General features: G+C 47.8%; 1 protein-coding gene across 5 annotated transcripts in view; it reads right to left on the bottom strand.

Annotated features, from left to right (window-relative positions):
* Nucleotides 1–274: 274 nt before the first annotated feature.
* LOC107316822 (uncharacterized) overlaps nucleotides 275–18838 on the bottom strand; it is a 35449-nt gene continuing 16885 nt past the window's right edge. For 2 of the 5 annotated variants that reach the window (XM_085553298.1, XM_085553299.1), the window contains exons 2-8: nucleotides 14103–14221; nucleotides 10852–12581; nucleotides 6459–6633; nucleotides 5507–5711; nucleotides 4459–5081; nucleotides 2739–2884; nucleotides 275–1971 (exon numbers count right to left, since the gene is read on the bottom strand). In XM_085553298.1, coding sequence (XP_085409424.1) covers nucleotides 1176–1971; nucleotides 2739–2884; nucleotides 4459–5081; nucleotides 5507–5711; nucleotides 6459–6633; nucleotides 10852–12419 — 3513 coding nt within the window. In that variant the 5' untranslated portion in view covers nucleotides 12420–12581; nucleotides 14103–14221 and the 3' untranslated portion in view covers nucleotides 275–1175. Of the gene's footprint in view, nucleotides 1972–2738; nucleotides 2885–4458; nucleotides 5082–5506; nucleotides 5712–6458; nucleotides 6634–7497; nucleotides 7590–10851; nucleotides 12582–14102; nucleotides 14222–18838 lie in introns of those variants that run through there. The other 3 variants (XM_085553300.1, XM_015868770.3, XM_085553301.1) reach the window with 3 other exon arrangements.

Consider the following 18838-nt stretch of genomic DNA (forward strand, 5'->3'; position numbering starts at 1 on the left):
GGGAGCTTTGTGGTCTCAGTTTCAGCTCTCATTTCTCACGTACTGGGGCCTGACCTGCCCAGGCAGGACCTGTGGCCAGGGCGTAACGTTTTGTGCCAGTCTATTGTTGCTTAAGGTATCAGGGCTGCACTGTTCTCCCAGTTCCATTAGCACCATCTCTGAGTGCTGCTCAGGAGACACAGGCACATCGTTCACTCCAATGCTGCTCACATCAGTGAAATATCTATTCCAGAAAACCCAAACCTTTCTTTGAAAAAATACCCACCTAAAGCCATTGAAACATAATTATTAAAACCTTTTATGTTTCTCTACTGGACAACGTCAATTGTTCCTTTCAGTTAAATTCTGAAATACATTAGATTACATCATTTAAATAATCGCATTTTAAGTTCACTATTCGTGGTAGCAGAGCCATATTTACATACAGGTCTGAAATATTTTAGATGCGCTGTGATGATTCAGTCTCTTAAGTCCATGAAATGCAGACTTCCAATGGGGGGATACTGCTCTTCCAAGGGCCTTTACATGTATTTGGGTTGCACACGTGAGAGAGCAAGAACCCCTTTCATCGTCTGACCTTTTTAATGTGCTGTGAGCATGCAGATGGATCTGAGAAAATGGACTCCTACTTGATTTGGATTAAATATGAAAGACCTTTAAAACAAGTATTTTGACTGAGGGTGCAATTGAAAAATGAAATACAGTCCTTGGGAGTAATGATGGAAAATATTTTCTCCAACTTTCCTCCTCTTCTGCATAATCCCGCACCTAACTTTGACCCTGACTTTACCTACTGCTCATGAAATATAGTCAATGGTGGAAACCTCTCTCACGTAACCAAGACCGGCTTTCAACAGAATTCATGCAAATGCAGGCATCATACGTCATTCTCCCACAGTGCAATATCAACACGTTGAACTCATTATTTTCCTCCAGAGGTCTGCTCCTCAGCAGGCCCCTCTGTGTATGTACATCAGCCACGAGCAGGCTCTGAGTCCTGAGGCTGGAGACCAGGATAAGGTAGTAACACTTGGTTCCAGTGCTGCTCAGTAGTTCATGTGTCGGACTCCTTTCCATGTTCTCCATGAAGCAAATTCAAGCCGCCGAGGCTCTCCGCAGTCCTCCCACGTGGCTCTGGCCAAGCCCAGTGTCACAGCGTGCTGCCCCAGCGGCACTCAGGGCCTGGTATGAGGTGTGCTGATCATGATGTTGGGCAGCGCGTTCCGACGCTTCTTCCAGGAGCCCAACTCCCGTGAGTACCGCCTGATCTGCCGGAACCAGTGGTGAGTCCGTGCCCGGTCGCTGTCCCGGAATACAAACGCCTCCCTCCTGATTTCAATGAGTTCAAAAGTGTCATCACAGTCAGGATCAGTGGAGACAATGCAATTACTCAGCCTCAAGGGCTCCCTGAGCAAATGGAACTTGCCATTATTTTTGTCCCTGATGAGTACTAGCACGGCATCCTTCACAGGCCCAGGCTCAGCTGACTCCAGGCTGGACTCAGACACACGTTTCATATTCACCAGGAGCAGGACCTGCAAGTTCTGGAACTTCAGGGTCTTGCTGCCTTTCTTTACCCACTGGCCGTCAGGGGGCTGGGCCAGCTGCAGAGACCCCTCCATCACAAATCGTGTTTCTTCCCGCAGCCATCCCACAGTTTTCAGGGCGGTTTCCCTCATTTCAATGTTAATGACTTCCCTCTTTTTCTTGCTGTCTTGGCGAAAGGAGCGGAGGGTCCACGTGTTCCCTTCCTGCTTGGTTTTCATGTTGATGTGCTCCAGGTGGGACTCGATGCGGCTCTTGGCCTCCCGCAGGCTGCCGTGATCTGGGTGGTACTCGGTGGTGGCCTTGATGATTCTGCTGAGCAGCAGCGGGTACTTTGTGACCCTTTGCAAAGGGGCCATCAGAAAGGACCTCAAGTTCATCCGTCGCAGTGCCGTGTTGTCATTCTGGGACACATTGAGGAATATTCTGCAGGGATTTAAGAAGAAGGAATGAAATGGTGGCTGTTTTGTCAGCAGATGCTGCAATCCTAAATGCAAAGGAGCAGTGAGGTGCTGACAGCTGCTGAGTGCTGCCTTGTGAATTTTGTCTTCTCAAGAATTAAAAATGTCTGCAGCCATGCTCAGCTGCAGAGCAGTGACAAGGGGCCTGGTATGCTAGACTGTAATATCCTAGCAGTCATCCGTTAATCACTGTAAAACAGTGAGGGTGTGATCTTTCCCTGGTACACGCTGACATAGGCCCGAGGCAAATGCATCAGCTTATATCAGATTACATAAATTTGTAGCTTCTTTTATCATTTGATTGCAAAGCTCTCTAAACAAGCATTTGGCACCGTCATCATTTTATAGCTGTTGCAATGGAAACAGAGAAACGACTCGCCCAGCAGACTGGGGTGAGGAATGGGGAACATTCAAGTCATGCACACTTCACCCAGTGTTTTTTCCCAGTGGAAATCCAAACTGTGCTCTGGTGCTCAGACTGAGAATGTTCTTAGCTGGGTGTTCTTTAGTGAAAGCTAAGCTCTGTGGTCAGTGGGCAAACACTGGTAGCACAAAATACCGTATATAGATGGATGCCAGCAGGCTGCCTCGCTGAGCATACTGAGGGTTGAACATATTCTGAAGCATAAAGCTCCTCACCCCAAGACATCACAGCTCATCCCTAACCAACATTAGCATCAAGATTTTGATCCAGCTGAGCTTTGCCCTCAGCCTGGTGCCCTCTCTCCTCACCTGAGCAACTCTTTCTCCTTCTCCAGAGCATTGAGCATGTTGACAGAGGAGGACTGCTGCAGACAGTAGGTCTGAAAGGCCGGCAACATGTTGACGAACTCTAGAAATATCTCGCCGATGCACACGGTCATCAGGTCATCATCCCCCTGCAAACACGCAATACAGCCCCTGCTGGGTTAGCTCAGGAGAAGTGTAAGCACAGGGCCTGCATTCAGTGCTATCAGTACAAACTGCTGGAGGAAAGGCAGTCCCTGCATGTCCAGGAGCAAGGAGCACATTTGGGGTGGGGAAGGGAAGCTGCTCTAACTGCTTGCTCTTCTACAGTAAAGAAACCTCTTCTCTGCTTCTGTGGGCTCAGCCAGCTCAAGGGGCTAAAGGCCAGAGTCAGCCTTCTAGTCAGGAGGGTTTTCAATGGCCTCTTTTGCTGGCAGGTCTGCCATAAGACTAATGCAGCAGTGAGTAAATTAACAGAGAAAGTTTAGGACTAAATGGGTAGGGGAGGCAGGTAACTCAGGGAACATACATGGCAATTAGCAACTTCTGCATTTGTTCTGAGCAGCTGGGCTGGCTGGGAAGCAGGATCTCCATCAGTTGCAGGCATTCTGACTACTTTGATGCCTAATTGAAAAATACGTTTCATAGTAAATTGCTCTTTGATTTCCAGACCAATCAGAAATATAAGCATCTTGTGCCACATCTTGCTTCTATCTTTGTCTAGGTGCTGATATGCTCTGCATTTACTACTCATTTCAGCAGCATGAGAGGAAGCAGTTCTCTGCTGGCAGCTTTTTGATGCAGTACTGAGTTCTGACTGCAAAGGGCAACATGGAGGAGGAAAGAGGGAAACCCACAGCTCTGTAGAAGCCATTGTCTCAAGAAATTATGCACAGAGGACAACCGCAGTGCATATCTGTCCTCTGTGTGCCAGGTGCATGAGAGAGGCTGTCAGTTTCTGGGACACGTTGCTCAGTTTGATGCTCAGGGTTTCAGAGAGAGAGAGGAAGGACGTGTTTCCTAGAGAACAAATGTCCTGGTGAAACTGACAAAGCAATGAGTGGGGTTTGGTTCCTCAAAGAAAGGAGGGTGTGAAGCTGTTTATTTGTCCTTTGCAGCAACTGCTGTTCTAGAAACTTGTTTATATTTCTCTGGCCTCTACCCGCTACACTGCTGGGATAGGAGAATTCTTTGTGCAAAGGAGAGAGCATCAGTAGAAGCAACTGGTATGCAAAGCTGTAAGCAGGTGCAAGCTGTCACCAGAGCAGGGAGCAGCCTGTGCCCTGCAACCAGTCCGGAGGCAAGCTGCAATAAACTGCAAACTCACACCAGCTCAGGGCTGGGTAAGCATGTGGCCTGCAAGCTTGGTCCTTTAATGGTGGCCAGACCAAGCTGAGCTCTGTGACCCTGTAGTCACACTCTTGAAAGTGTCCAAGCTATGTGACTTAAAGCTAACTTTGGTAATAGGACAATTAGGTCCTGCTAATGGGATAAATGGCTGATGACCTGCTAAAGGCAGTGGCATTTCCATTGCAGAGTGAGGCCAGCAGATGTGACCTGGCACTGATCTACTGAAAACACTGGTTTACAATAATTGAGTGAACAAGGGACTGGGGAGATGACCAGAACCCACAATCCTACCTCTCGATCCTCCGACTCCAGCTGTGCTGCCTCACTAACACAAAACCTATTCCTACCTGCCCGGTTCAGCATGCAGACATCATACCTGATCAAAGGCCTGATCGATTTCTTCCTGAAGTATCTCCAAGAAGCTTTCATTGAGGTCAATGAGCTCCTGGATATTGCTGAAGATGCCAAGGAGCTGCTCCTGAGTCAGCAGCCCAGCTGCCTGCATGGGGAGGTAGAACTCCTCTTTGATGATGCGCAGATCCTCTCCATAGCTGGCCTCCGTGTTGACAAACTCCAGCACAGACTCCTTGCGCTCCGTCCTACGCTTGCGGCACTTCTCACAGAGGTCAGCCCGTCTCTGATTACAGTTCTGCATGTCTGTCTCTACTGGGAGGTCCCTTTCTCCACAGTCGGTACAGGGCCGGTGGGCTTCCCAGGCCTGCAGGGAGCTCAGTGTTTCAGATGCCCTGTTCCTCCACTTCCTGGCTGACATCTGGCTAATGCCACTGTCTGCCCTCTCCACCTCTGCAGACTTGGTCCGGGCAGCCTCACTGGGATCCAGGTCATCACGGACATCGTTCACACCCACAATCCCGCTGTCTGTGCTCAGGCTGCTGACGTTGCTCCAGTGACGTCTGGAACGGAGGGAGCCACGCGGGGCGCGGCGAGTCTCGTCAAAGCTGCTGCCATGGCCGAGGTTGGCTTTTGCTACCACTGGACCTGAGAACAGACACAAATCATTACAGGCACCGCCAGCCGAACAGAGATCACCTGGGGAACTCAAACCGGCATAGCCGCCAGCAGCAGGAGCCCTGGTGGGGAGATCTGATGAAAGCAGGGCTGTTGGCTGTTGGCTGTCTCCCCCTGTTCTGCTGCTGGAAAGTTAGGGAGTGGGGATCAGAAGTAATTGATGGGTGAAGCCTGTCTTCCCTGCACTGCCTCTATCTGTGAACTTGTTTGGGCTCCCTCTCCCACTGCCATCTTCCAGACAGGGACAGAGACACAGCAGGATAGATCCTGATTTCTTGTACATCAAGGTTAACTCTGGAATGCTTCCCTTCCCCAGGTCAGTAGAGCTACAATATATTTACACTAGAATAGCAGGTTAAGCATCCGGCCCACCATGGAGTGCAGGAGGTGCGTACCATAATCTCGCTCCTGCCGGCGTTTCTGTGCATGCTGCCGTGCTGCTGCTGCAATCTTCAGCTCCAGCTGCTTCCTCTTCACTGAGTCTGTTGGCATGGGGTCACTGAAGTGCGGCCGCAGCCGGCACTCCCTCTGGGCCTTGGCACCATCCGTGCTCTCATGGACGATGTCAGAGCTGGATCGGCGGCAGCTGGGACTGGAGGTCTGCAAGAAAGGCAAGTGGGGTTGGAGCAAGGCAGCGGTCAAAGCAATGTCTGCTTTGCAGCCACTGGATTTCAGTTGCCAAAGGAGGAAAAAGGCAAGTCATTAGCAGGGCAGTTTGAAATGCAGCTCTTCTACATGGTCAGTTTGGGATGTTCTATGATTACATGATCACAAACCCCATGTCCCTCTGTCTTGCTTAGTTCCAACAGCAAGGACTCCTCTCCCCTGTGGCTCTGTAGCTGTCAGTACAGCAGTTCAGTGGTGGCTGGGCCACAACTGTTGAATAAGCATGGAGAAGTGAACAACACAGCCCTGGCTAAGGCACTGAAGTCACAGTTGCGTCAGTCCTACAGGGATCTAACTTTGATTCTCTCTGATCTGTGAATATTTCAGAGCTGCTGGTCCAGGCCTTTAAGCCTTACCTACATTAGTGGATTGACTAAGTGTGGACAAGAGAAGGAGCGGGCACTGTGGCAACAGAGGGCTGGTGGCACGGTGAAAGCCACGTGGGGCTTTTTGCTGAGTTCCCTGCAGTGGCAGACAGGCAGGGGCACACAACTGTTACACAACCGTTTCCTTAAGTGCAATGAAGTAGGCACTATAAATCCTTCTGATAAATTGATGGTGGGAGTTGATGTGATCTCAGATGCCAAGCTGCCCAGCTTCTACAACAAAGAGATCTTTCAGAGCTTCTGACAAGAAAAAGTCCTAAACACACAAAATGAGAGGTGAATTCCTCTCCCTTACATTCCCCACAGGTTGAGCATCGCTGGATTTCTCATTGCTTGTCTTATCCTCCCAGCTCTCTGTTGCCATGGACATTGCTGTGGCTTGCTGGCTGTCCTCTGGAGGTGGGCGATCGTCTTCCTTCAGATCACACTGTCCCTCAGAGGGGGATTTGGCAGCAGTCTCAGCATTGCAGCTGCAAGGAAAGAAGCAAATTCTGATGAACATCACGTCTGCAGCTTACCTGCCATTCCTGACGCAGATGAGACCGAGCAGAAAGGCACAGTCTGATTAGCCTAACCGCAGCAGGTCAGGGAAAGTTCAGGCAGGAATCTAGTCTGGTTGGCATAGATCTCTGTGTCTGTGTTTCAGGGGCTCTAAATACAGCTCTGTTATAGCAGTGCAAATAAGTAATTGCACTCATACCAGAATCAGTCTGGGATATCAAGTCTCAGGTGTTCACAGGACTATTTTGTGTTCGTAAAACGTGAGCTTCACCCACTGGGACCAGAAAAACCTCCTTCTAAGTAGGCTATATCCATTTTTCCTGCTATTTAAAGAGATGCTGTCAACACAGAAGCCATACTGCTCATGTGTAAGAAAATCACCTGCAAGAAACCACAAAACTTTGAAGAGATTGGAGGATTGAAGGAGCTCTCCCTCTGTTCTTCATCTCATATGATCCCAAACTCACAGAAACCACTGGGAAGATTCCCTCTCCTTCCAGGGAGCTCGTGATCAGGACCTTTGGTGCACTGAAGAGCCCTGAAATAAATGGCAGCCTGCGAGTCTCACTGGGCAATTCTGGGGTGCTCTTAGTCACAGCTGTCTGCCAGTAACAAGGGGCTGGCCTGGCTGATACAGGCAGCCTGTTCCAACCCCGCACTCCTCTCCCTGTAGATAACACCCCTCCAGACAGACACAGCCTGGTGCAAAACCACTGACTTGACACAGTGGTGGCCAGGCTGCAGTTTGTGGCACAACCTGTAAATGGACAGAACACGGATGTTTGTGCATAGTGGAAGCCGGTGTCTAGAAATATTTAAGGTTATGAATGTACCTTGTGCTTAACAAACATCTCCTGTGATAAAATCTGCTTCTTTTTAAAGGCTTCTCTTGTGAACTGATGCTGGTAGGTCATACTGCTAATGCATAATTCCAACACTGTCAGCTACAAGCAAACACATGAGACAGATGGGCATTTTCTTTACGATGAATGACAGTTGGCTCTGACAACAAACCATCAGCCAATACTGAGATCACTGAAGAGGGAACAGATCTCCCAGAACACAGACTGGCTCTTGTTGTCAGGCCAAAAAAGTTGGTCTGAAACTTTGCAGCTTCATCTTCCTCCATCAGTGCTTCCAGGTCCCAGCTGACACCACCAGATTTACCAGCTGAAGAGTTGAGCTGTGGGCGTGCAGCATTGGCACAGTGTAACAGGAGACTCCTGGCTTTTGCTGTGCTAATGCCCTGCTCTGTGGATTTAGAAATGACATTTTGGCCCCCCTGGCCTGTAGGAAAAAGAGGCCAAAACCCACGCTGCTCTGGAGCAGTCTGTATTACCGTCTGTGTTAGAACACTGCAGGTACATGGTAGGGCTGTGGTCAAATGGTACTGGCCTGGTCCTGTCTCTTTCCTCCCTCCTGCCCCCAGCCACGTGGTGGTACCACTCTTTCAGCACTGTATGTGGCCGTAATCTGGATTCTAGAATAAATCTTTGAAACCTTCTGTGTTTGAAACATATCCTCCCTCACATATTCCCATCCAGATCATCTCAACAATATTGCACTGATTTGGGTAAAATGCAAAGAGCTGAGCAGGGCACACCTGAAGGAGGGAAGTCAGAGGTTGGGGCAGTAAGAAACTCTTAATGAGGATCTGCCACAGCCAAAAAACAACGTTTCCAAAGCTTGCTCCTGCTCAGAATAGCTTCTGACTGAAATATACAGAAGGAAAGGAGCACGCTGAGGCACACAGAGCCAACAGGGTGTATCCGAGCATGTTTCCTTTCTGCACATCCTTATTCCAAGGTTCAGAAAGTGGACGATCTATAGAAATGCCTACAGAATTTCTGCCTAGATCACAACAACTCCTCCCATCCAGGACTACAACCCGAGTTAAATGTATCCAGTGACCCAGGAGGGGATGAAAGCTGCTACCATTCCTAAGCCGAAAATAAAATACTCTCTGGTAAAACATTAAGCCAATTCAACGAGTCTTAAATAAATATGTATAAGTGAATAGGAAGGCAATTAACTTACCAGACAAAGCTGACTGTAAAATTGTAGCACTTACACAAAACCACGAGAAAGACAATTTCAGCTGTCTTATTCTGTGACATTCCATCACAACATCTCTATCAAAGACTTGCTGAGTTCTACATCTGAAAATAGGCCCAAATTCCCAGCTTTCAGCTGCTTTCATGTAAGACTTAGGAAAAAACGTAGCCCAGTCATCACAATAGAGGACCCAAATGACAAGAAGACTCCTACCTATGCAGTGAGAATCAGCTTAGGTTACAAATAAATAATCAGCCCTTAAAGTCTCAGGTGAAAATGATGGAAAATAGAGACTTTTCCAGCCAAAGGAAACTAGTGTTTCCTACTAAGCACTACCTTGGCAATGCCAACAGATGAGTTCCCTCCTGCTATCCTGAACAAATGACGGCCTTTACCACTAACTGTTGTTAGTATCTAAAATAAACAGGTCAGGGTTGTTCACTGACATGAAACAGTCTTTCTAATACTGCAATTCACGTTTTTAGATGAATTCCCATTCTGTTGATTACGAAACTGTATGTATTTTAACAAACCCAACTAGGGAGACAATACATTCACAGATACAAAGGCAACTAGGATATTAAAAGCACAGAAACTGCACTGAAATCATAAAAGCCCTGAGCAGAAAGTATTTGGAAGCAGAGAAGATAGTAGGAAGAAACACCACGTGCACTATGCAGTTCCTGTATACCTTGCTATGCACGTACCTCAGGCTCTGGATACTTAGTCAAACCTTTGATCTACTCAGCCAGCTGTTCTTGTACTCTTACTCATAGCTTGTGCCATTCTGTGCATTTCATTTCAATTCACACTGGAGATAAAAATAACCTACTCAGTGAAAATGGTTGCACGCCACAGCTTTTTTTGGTCTATTTCCTCATCAGGCTTTCACACTCTAGCACAAAGGCTGAGCTGGACAGCTGAAGGAAGCTTTGGATTACAGAGCTGCCCAAGTATCTCTGCTCATCACTCTGGTTCTGTTTACATGGGCAGCTACAGCTCCATAGGGGCTGTTTCAGATGACTCTCATTCCTGTGCAGAAGTCGCCATCATCTCTAGTACTGAAGAGCTCTAGAGTTCAAGCCAGTGCTCAAGGCTGATGCCCTGGCATTTCAACACTGCATCTGCGGATGCTGGAAGCATCCAGGAAGCCAGTAAAATGTAATTCTTGGCAAAGCCAGTCCAGAAAGCCAGACTTATAAAACAAGCCACTCCACCAGCACTCCTCCTCTTCCCATCAGCCTGTGCTCACCATGACACCACCCGGTGTTCCTAACTTACAGAACTTTGCTGATCCCTGTTGTGCCACTTGCCTGCATGGGAAAGCTTCCATTTCTTTGGAAGGAAGGAAGGAAGGCAGCAGGACAGCAGTGTCCAAAACTAGAACAGAGAAAGCAGTCCTTGTGAGCATCTTACCCAGAGAGAGGAATAAAGCATCTGGAGAAGAAGGAGGAAGGCTTCAGGCAATTATTTTGCTCACACTGCTGGTGCTGGCAGAGGGACAGTAGGTACTTTCACTTGCTGGCTCTGCTGATACTCCGGAGGGCGGTAAAAGGCTCACACAAGTCATCCTACTCTCAGTTGTTTGCCAGTTCACTACACAAAGACAGTAAGTGAAAGCCCTTTTTGCTGCACGTCGCACTACCTGCATTAATGTTCTGCAATGACATGACAGACTTTACATCTTTTTTTTTCCAAAGGGATTGTGTGAATGTTTTTTTTATCTCTCTGTTGTTTTATACTTATAACAAATATTAAAGGGAAGAAGCAAAATAAATAAATAAATAAATAAATAAATAAATAAATAAATTAATTAATAAAGGCCTGTCACTAATTTACTACAGAAATAAAATGAGTGGGAAACTGAACAGCAGGGCTGCTATTAACTACTGTCTGGACAGGATTAAGGGACTAAGGTGCACAAAATGGTGGGGGTTTTTAAGCTTAATCACAAACAAAGATGGGTTTTAAGCTCAGTGGCTTAAAGACGTGTCAACACGCTGCAGAGACCTCAAGACAAAAGGCTCTGTCAGCAGTACATTTATGCTACAGGAGTTAAACGTGCATATCAGGAGAGAGACCAGATAGCTAACAAAGGAACTACTTCCAGGCGACACCACAGAGCATGTTACCTTTTCTTAATAAGTTCCAGGGCTGAACCTATGAATTCATCCTTCATTTTTTGAAGTTTAGCTCCATAGCTTGACAAGTCTGCGCCTTCTAACAGCAGCGATGAACAGCAAGAGGACTGGGCTTCAGAAGCCAGTGGCTGCCCTGCAAGGTGGAGGACATCGTTTAATTGTCTTGTCTCTCCTTTCTGCTGCTCACCACTGAAGATCTCCTGCCCAGCTTTGCGTATTGCTCCTGCCTGCAAAGATGATCGTGGAATAGGGCTAGAGCAAATGGGGACCGGGGATATATCCAGGCTGGAGATCTGGACAGTTCTGTCCTTAACTTCAGGGCTGCTTATCCTGAAACCATCCCATGTGACTGGATATTGTGAAAACCCAGCAGAGGTGTGGTTTTCTTGGAACACATCATCATCCTCTGCTGCGATGGCAGCTTCATTCACAGCTTTGGTTCCCAAATCTTCTGGACAGATGTTCCTACTGCTCTCCTCACCCAGGGGCTGGTTTCCAAGCAGACCCTTACTCAAGCACTTTGTTGTCTCTCTGCTGCCAGCAGAAGGATTTGCCTCCTTACTTCTCATTTGCTTGAATTCCTCAAAGGTGGGTATGTACAGCCTCCCTTTAGAGTGGCTTTTCCTGCTCTGCCCCAGTCTTTCTCTGACATCTATTTCCCCACTGAGTCGTTCCAGCGATTCTGCTGTTCTGGATTTCTCCATCTCATAGCTTTCCTCAGCATGCTGGAAGGGCAAGCTAGGGGAGCTATTCTGCCTGTGGAGCCGAAGCCTCCGCTGAGCCTCCTGCTTGATGTCTTCTGGACTGATGATCCTGTGTGCGACACAGAGTCTCTGCCTCCCAGTGAGGCTGTGTCTCAGAGCAGTGTGTTCCACCAACACTGTGCAGCAGCTGACAGCACAACCATTCTTGTACTGCTGGCACACCTGGCATTCAGAATACTCCTGTGCTGCCAGGTCAGTCAGGGCTGCCTGTGGACGCACTGGCTTTTTGGGCTCTGCCACCTTACTGCTGTGCAGCCTCAGCTTCTCCTTCAGCTCTTTTTTGGCATCCTCGCGCAGGGCTCTGTCCTCTGCAGAAGGGAAGAGCCACTGAGGCACTTTGACATAAGGAGGGAGGAGCACATTCTGTGCTGACTGTGATGTCTGTTTATGACGGAGAGAAAGATTTCTCAAAGACTCCAATGTGCTCCTTCTGGGGGCCACATCCACGCAGCTTTCTGACCACTGACGGGTGCCTCTATAGCGAAAGATGATCTCATTATCCAGGCTCCGGCAGTGAGAATACAGCCCAGAGTCAGCTACTGTTGCCCAGTGAAGGTTCTCCACGCTCCGATACATCCGTTTTTCCACAGGATTGGCCAAAAGCGCCTTGCCTGTGTGGCAGGAGTGTAGAGTGGGGAAGTCCCCAGAAAAAATATGAGTGTCTAAGTTCTTTAGTGGATGCATGCTGCTAACTGAAAACTCCTTTAAGCCATGTTGCGCATAGAGCTGATTATTTTGGCAGCTCAAGATCACCCGGCAGTGTTCCTGTCTCTCATCAACACTGATGTATGTCATAGCAAATGCACATGGAGGCTCTAAGACAGTGGCTTCTAGGGGGAGAGGAGGGAGCTGGGTTGTCTCTTAGATGGCAGTCAATGTCCACAGACAGCAAAGTGTGCTGCTGGGTACTCACATAAGTGGACTCTCACATGGGTTGAGTTGCCATGCGCAGAAGACCTGTGAATGGAAGGAAAGATGAGTTACTGAAGCAACCTGGTGACGGCTTGCAGGATGCAATAGCAGACCTGCTCCTAGGGAATGCAGAAGCTGACCACCAACAGCTTGGGTAGAAACAGAGCAACGTAACTAGGGGGTGAACCACAGGGCTTGGGGTGGGGAATCTTTCTCACCACTAGCCAAGCTAGTAGAGGCCTTGCACTACCGGTTTTAATTTTAGAGAAGCTGATACTATGCTCAGCAGCTCCCTCACAAAAACACTGCTCAACTCTAGTGAGAAATACTTAGAAGTACTTGTTGCGGGCCTAGCTTACTCGCACAGCAGTATTAAGGAGGTGGAAGATTTAGAAGAGAGCATGAGTTCTTTTTCTCAAATGGGTTGCAGACAAAAATGTGGGAGCTGAGGGAGGGGTGGGAATGATGGTGTGGTTTGCAGGAAGGCTCAGGAAGCAAGGTGAAAGAAGAAGGCTTGGTGGTGGTGACTTGATTTATCCTTCACAGGTTAATGACTGTCAAGCAAGTCTTTCCAAAGCCTTTCTAGTGCAGAGATTGAGGTGCCTCACAAATGTACCCTCTGAAACACTGAGCAGCAGGCCTGAATGATCATCCCAAATTACAGCTCAAAAAGAGAAATTGTGGTTGTCAAGGTTGTTCCCATGGCCTGTGTTCAGCACTGTAAGCTTGGGAACCTAACTGACTAAATCACGTGTTCAGAGCAATACAAAAATACAAAAACTTAACATTTCAGTTAAAGCCAGTAGGATGTAGCCTAAATCATCCTTGGAAATGAAAGCGGTGATCTAAATCAGTCAGGCTTCCTTACACCAAATGGAAAACATCTAATTTCTCTTATGGATTTGGGCTTCATGGACTTGACTGCAGTCAACATAAGACATCAGCGTCTGCTTGAGACCCATCCATTTCCTCCACTGGCAGTCAAAGGCAGAGGGAACAAGAGAGTAAGGGCCATATGTAGAGGAAAATAAGATTAGGCAGGGGATATGAGCTTAGCCTGAGATTCATAAGGGCAACATGGAGCTGGGATGGCGGGCAATAGTGTCTTATAACAAGCTCAGCAAGAAGCAATCAGCTAGAACACCCAGGAAGAGTTCTTTTGCTAAAGCAAGACAGGATCATATAAGCTGCAGCCCAGACTGCTTGCCTGTCATGAGGCTGAATTCTCTGCACACTGCCAGCTACTGGAGCAGCACAGACACCTTGACCATGAAGGGAATGAACAGACTCATTACTCCCTGAAGACTGTGGATTGCTTGGAAGCCAATCTTAGTAACCCTAGCAGCTTAATTCATGCCTTGATTAAGAGTGGTTTGAACTGACATACTTTCCCCTTGTTAATGAAACTATCTCCAACATCGTCCCAGAGAAAGAAGACAAAGTTGTTCCTGTGAATCACTGTGAAATGAAGAATATTATTACAGTCCTTCATAACTACTTAAAATAAAAATTAAAACTAGCTCTTAAGGTGTGGCTGTTCCCCAAGATGTCAAAGGCACTTCTCACCCAGTCTTCTCATGGTGGGGCTGGAGTTCCCCTTTCTTCACGGCTCTGGAGGAGCCCACAGGTGACAGCAGAGAAACGTGAGGATCAGGACTTTCTGTGATCATAGGTTATAACATGATCTGTTAAGAAAGAGAGAATGAGATGACATGAGAGCCAGTCGTTGTGTAGGGGCTCCTGTGAGATGGTGTCGATGAGTGCTTTCTGCACTCTGCTTTCAGATTGAGTTGAAAGAGAAAACAATCTTTGCTGTAGTGAGAGCTGAAAATAAAGCGGTCTTTGCCCATGGCAGTGAGCTCCGTACAGTTAAGGCTGCTCACACCCTGTGCGAAGTGAGTCAGTGAAGAAAAAAAGAGCGCAGACAGGAGGAGAAGCAGTCAGGAGAAGAGTGAAGAAGCAAGGCTGGCAGCTGTGGGACACCTGCTCAGGTGGTGGCACAGACCATGCAGGGGTGCCTGTGTCCTGTGAGCTGGCCTCTGTGTGACTGAGTGGTGACAGGAGAGGGCACCCCTTCACCCCGAAGGACAGCAGAGCCCAGTTTCATCAGGGTGCCTGCTGCTGCTTCATAAGGGCCAGATTTTCCAGATGGAGATGTGTGTGAGGTGGCAAAAGTTGCTTCTGGGGGAGAAACAGCCAGGAGAAGCTGGTGCTGGCAGAGGGGTAGGCAGGGTGGTGACAGAGGCAGAGCAGAGAGGAGGGCCAGAGATAGAGACAGAGCTGTGCTGGAGGCAGCAGGAGATAGAGACTGCTCAGAGGAGGCTGTGCAGAGGTTGCTGACATGTAGGTAGGTACCAAAAATAACAGGATTTAGTGGAGAAAGAGGGATATTTTGTTGCTAAACTGCTAGCAAAAATCTCTGTAAAACACCAAGAGCAACTGGGACTACTGCTGACTGGGGCAGCAACCACAAAACACTGAGCCCTTCTCTCTCCTTCCCCTATTCTATGTGCTCCCTGCCTCGTGGCACAGAGCATTACAGTTTCAGCTCAAATACCAGAGTGCGTCAGGTCAGCGCCACTGCTATAACATAAACCACACATCCACACAGCCAGCTCTAAAATAACATTACCACAAGCACATCACAGGCTCTCTGCTGTAGGATAGATGGAGACGAAGACAGAATAAACCATCTGAGTTCATCTGCTTATTCCTGATAAGCCCAAGGTGACCTTTCAACACATTCTTGCAGGCTCACTGTACATATAGAACATTCAGGTGCAGTCCGACGTTGAAGAAACATTGGAAACCAGCGCAAAATGAAGGAATTTGTCCCCTGACCCATTCAGAGCTATAGATATGCTCTGTAGGTGATCCCAGGTGTAGAAACCAGTGACTGTCACAAAGTGTGAGGTGAAGAGGGATGTAAATGCTGATCTCTCACACAGTGCTCCAGCTCTGGGTCCCAACTCATCCTATCCTAAAGGTACACAGCAGTTCCAAAGCACCCTGTTTTCTTCTAGTCAAACCAAGCAGCAACCTGGCAGCTCTGTGTTGCATCCCGGCACACCTGAGCACTGGGGGTTGATGCTGTGCTCTCCTACCCCAAAGCCTTTCAAGTCAAGCAATCCTGGAGCCCAGCACAAAAAGCCAAATAGCAAAAGGGGGCTTAGTGTTGACTCTCAGCAGGAATGGCACCATCGCTGCTCTTTGATCACATTGCCCGTTCCCTGGCCCAGGGACCAAAAAGCTTCTGGCTGTTTCAAGCCTCATGCCTTAAGTAATCGTAAGACTAAAGGCATCGCGTGCTCAGCTTATTTTCTACCATGTGATTGTGTTTAATTTCTCCCCCACTACTCTGATAAATGCCTGCTTGGAGACTTGCCACTCACCTTCATTTTCTTGCAAAATCCTCACAGAGAACTTATTTCTCGAGGATTAGAGCTTGAAGGATAAATCATTCCTTTCCATAACACACAAGAGCTGTTCTGCTTGGCTGACCTTCCCAGCAAAGAACCAGGAAAATGTCAGGAGGATGAAGCGGGCAGGGATGAGGATAAGCTGTTCAGTGCTAGTGAAAAGCACTGCGGGGAGGACCATTCACATCCAAGGTCTCCAGGGACAGCAGCACAGGGGAGCACAGAGCCTATAGTGCCTCAGGAAAGGAGGACACAGAGTCCAGCAGGGCTGAACAGGTTTACAGTGCTGCCTTGCAGGGTTTGCTGCACTGAGACATGCCTGACAGACTTGTCAAACTGGGCAGCTTGTCCCACACAATGAAGGAGAGTTGCTTGTTATTGCCAGGTGTCTCCTGCCTTCATCAGAAATATTCAGCAAGTCTGGTATATTTTCCACTCTCCACATGTGTAACGCTTTAGTCCCAAACATATTAATTTATGAGTCATGCCCATAACACCAAAATCCTGTTTCCACAGGAGGGGAGTAACTGAAGCCATCTCATTGAAGCTTGAAATAAGTGATTAAATGAGCCTTCAGGTCTTATCCTAATTTCTCTGACATAGGTTTTGCAAATTGCAGCACCAAAGCACAGTCTCCCTTTTGTTTCAGAGATCCACCCAGCTAGAGGGAAGCAAAAGGCACATTTCAAAGACTTGTACACAGGGTTTTAGCAAGGTACAATGCTGCCGTGAGTTCTGTGCTCTAATGCAGCAAACCCCATGGACACAGCACAATCTCTGCTGCCCTGACAGGCACATCACTCCACTTTGGCTGCTTCTGCTTCGCAGAACACCAGCAGTCTCAAGGGAAAGAATGCCAGAAGCATCTACTTTTCCAAGCTAAAGGTCAACAAGAAAAAGGAAGGTTCTGTGACTGCCTTTGCTTTCTTAGCTGCTCAGTTAACCGGGTCTGTGCTGCAGGAACTAGTTGACACAGTACAGCAAACAGCAACCAGTCTTACAGTGTGTCTGTTAATTGTAGCAGCAAAGGTACAACCACAGCAGTTATCTAAATGGGTTTAGTTTCCTGGGTTTCTTTCCTTTCATAGGGTAAGCAACTGAGTGCAAAATTCCCCGAGTTTACAGCTTCATCACTGCTTAACTCAGGTCACTTTCAAAGCATCTCCACCACTGCCACTGTCACCAGAAAAAGAATCAGTGTTGGCCAAGGTCATGACTGGCTGATGAGAGAAGCCAAAGGCATATAGTTAGCATCAGGTGTTCTAGAGCAAAAGAATTCCTCTATAGAATCTTCTGTACAACGTAGGAACATCCTGCCATAGCACATACACTTCCACCATGGAGAATGCAGGAATTACTATAACTTTATGTGAACTCCTATTTTGGTCAGATTAGCTCCTAAACATTGTCAAGGTAGTGGAAAAAGCAATCACAAAACGTTAAGGAATCTCTTGAAGCTCTTAAGCATTCTTGGCTTCCTTTCTGTGGAATTTTTTAAGCTGTTTGGGAAATTTGCTTGACTGACATGAAAGGTTTCACCTGAGGGGCCCTACTGTTCCTCACATCTGTGCACTTGGCAGCAGTGCCCCTGATGAATTTTTCTGGCTGCTCTTTAAGACTGAGCAGCTCCTTCTGATGACACAGTGCAGTTTTCTCCTTGTGTTCCTCTTTCAGGAAGGCTGTGATGACAGGATGCTTCCTGAATGCCTCTAAGGAAAGGCCAGCTCACTGATCTCAGTAGTGTCATTTCAAGGTGACCCGAGCTCCTAGTTGTTTCCGTTACTTTGGGAAGAGGTACCTTGTTTTGTTTCACTGATACACGATATCGCTCCAGTTGTCCTCCTAACAATGTAGCAGAAGGATTGCACACATTAGCATTCATTTTGTGGCAAAAGAAAGCTGAGTACCAAAGTTTATGTAGCAAAGGCTCGTGGAGACGCTATTGTGAGTCCCAGCTGGAGTAATGTGGCAGCATGTGCTCTGAGGCACCCTAAGAGACAGCACCACACAGAACCTGCTGAGCTGTCAGTGGGTCAGCACCCTGAACTCCACTGGATGACTCCTGACATCCTATTGGCAATGAAACCCATTCCTGGGACAGATCACCCACAGCACCTGTTGCCTTGCAGAGTGCATATGAACAACAGATCCTGCACCTCATGGAACACCAATAGCAACTCCACTCCCTCCGCTCCTCAGCTGGAGGAAGAGCACATGGGGTTTATGATCAGGAAGAGCCAATACTTAGCTTGACTCAGCTGACATCTGGGACCTACATCAACTCCCTAGTCCTGCTTACACACCAAGAACCAAGCAGTCCCATACCTTTGGGTCACACAGAGAAGATCTTGTCCACCATCCATCCTGGTGCTGGAATAGCACACAGCAAGCACCATTAGCCCAAACTAATTGCAACCTCCAACTCTTCTCCCTGTTTGGCTCCAAGATCCCCACATCGGTTGCATGTGCTTCTTGGAGGCAAACCTGAACCAGGAACACCCATCCAGCCCCCATCAGTTGTGGGAAGCACAAAGCTAGACAGGAGCCTGCTGTACAGACTGGCACCAACCAGCTCACTCAGACACAGCAGCAAGTAGTTTTAGGCAGGAATAGATGAATTTTGTCTGCAGCAAGAAAGAGGTAAAAAAATCAAGTCGTACTAAATGGAAAATAAAATCAGGTGCTTTTTTAACAGCGTAATTCAACCCATTATTTAATCTCATAATGTGTAGGACCTGAGTCCTGACACTGGACATTTTTCAAGGTGGAAATGCTCCGAGTCAGAATAGAAAGACACAGTCGAGAAGGAAGGGGGTATTAACACAGAACCAGACCTATACAGTTGGATCCATCAGGGTTGCTGAAAGGATTCATAATTCCTTG

The sequence above is a fragment of the Coturnix japonica genome, chromosome 7 (assembly GCF_054131305.1).
Source record: "Coturnix japonica strain WE chromosome 7, WE-NBRP24, whole genome shotgun sequence".
Lineage (NCBI taxonomy): Eukaryota > Metazoa > Chordata > Aves > Galliformes > Phasianidae > Coturnix > Coturnix japonica.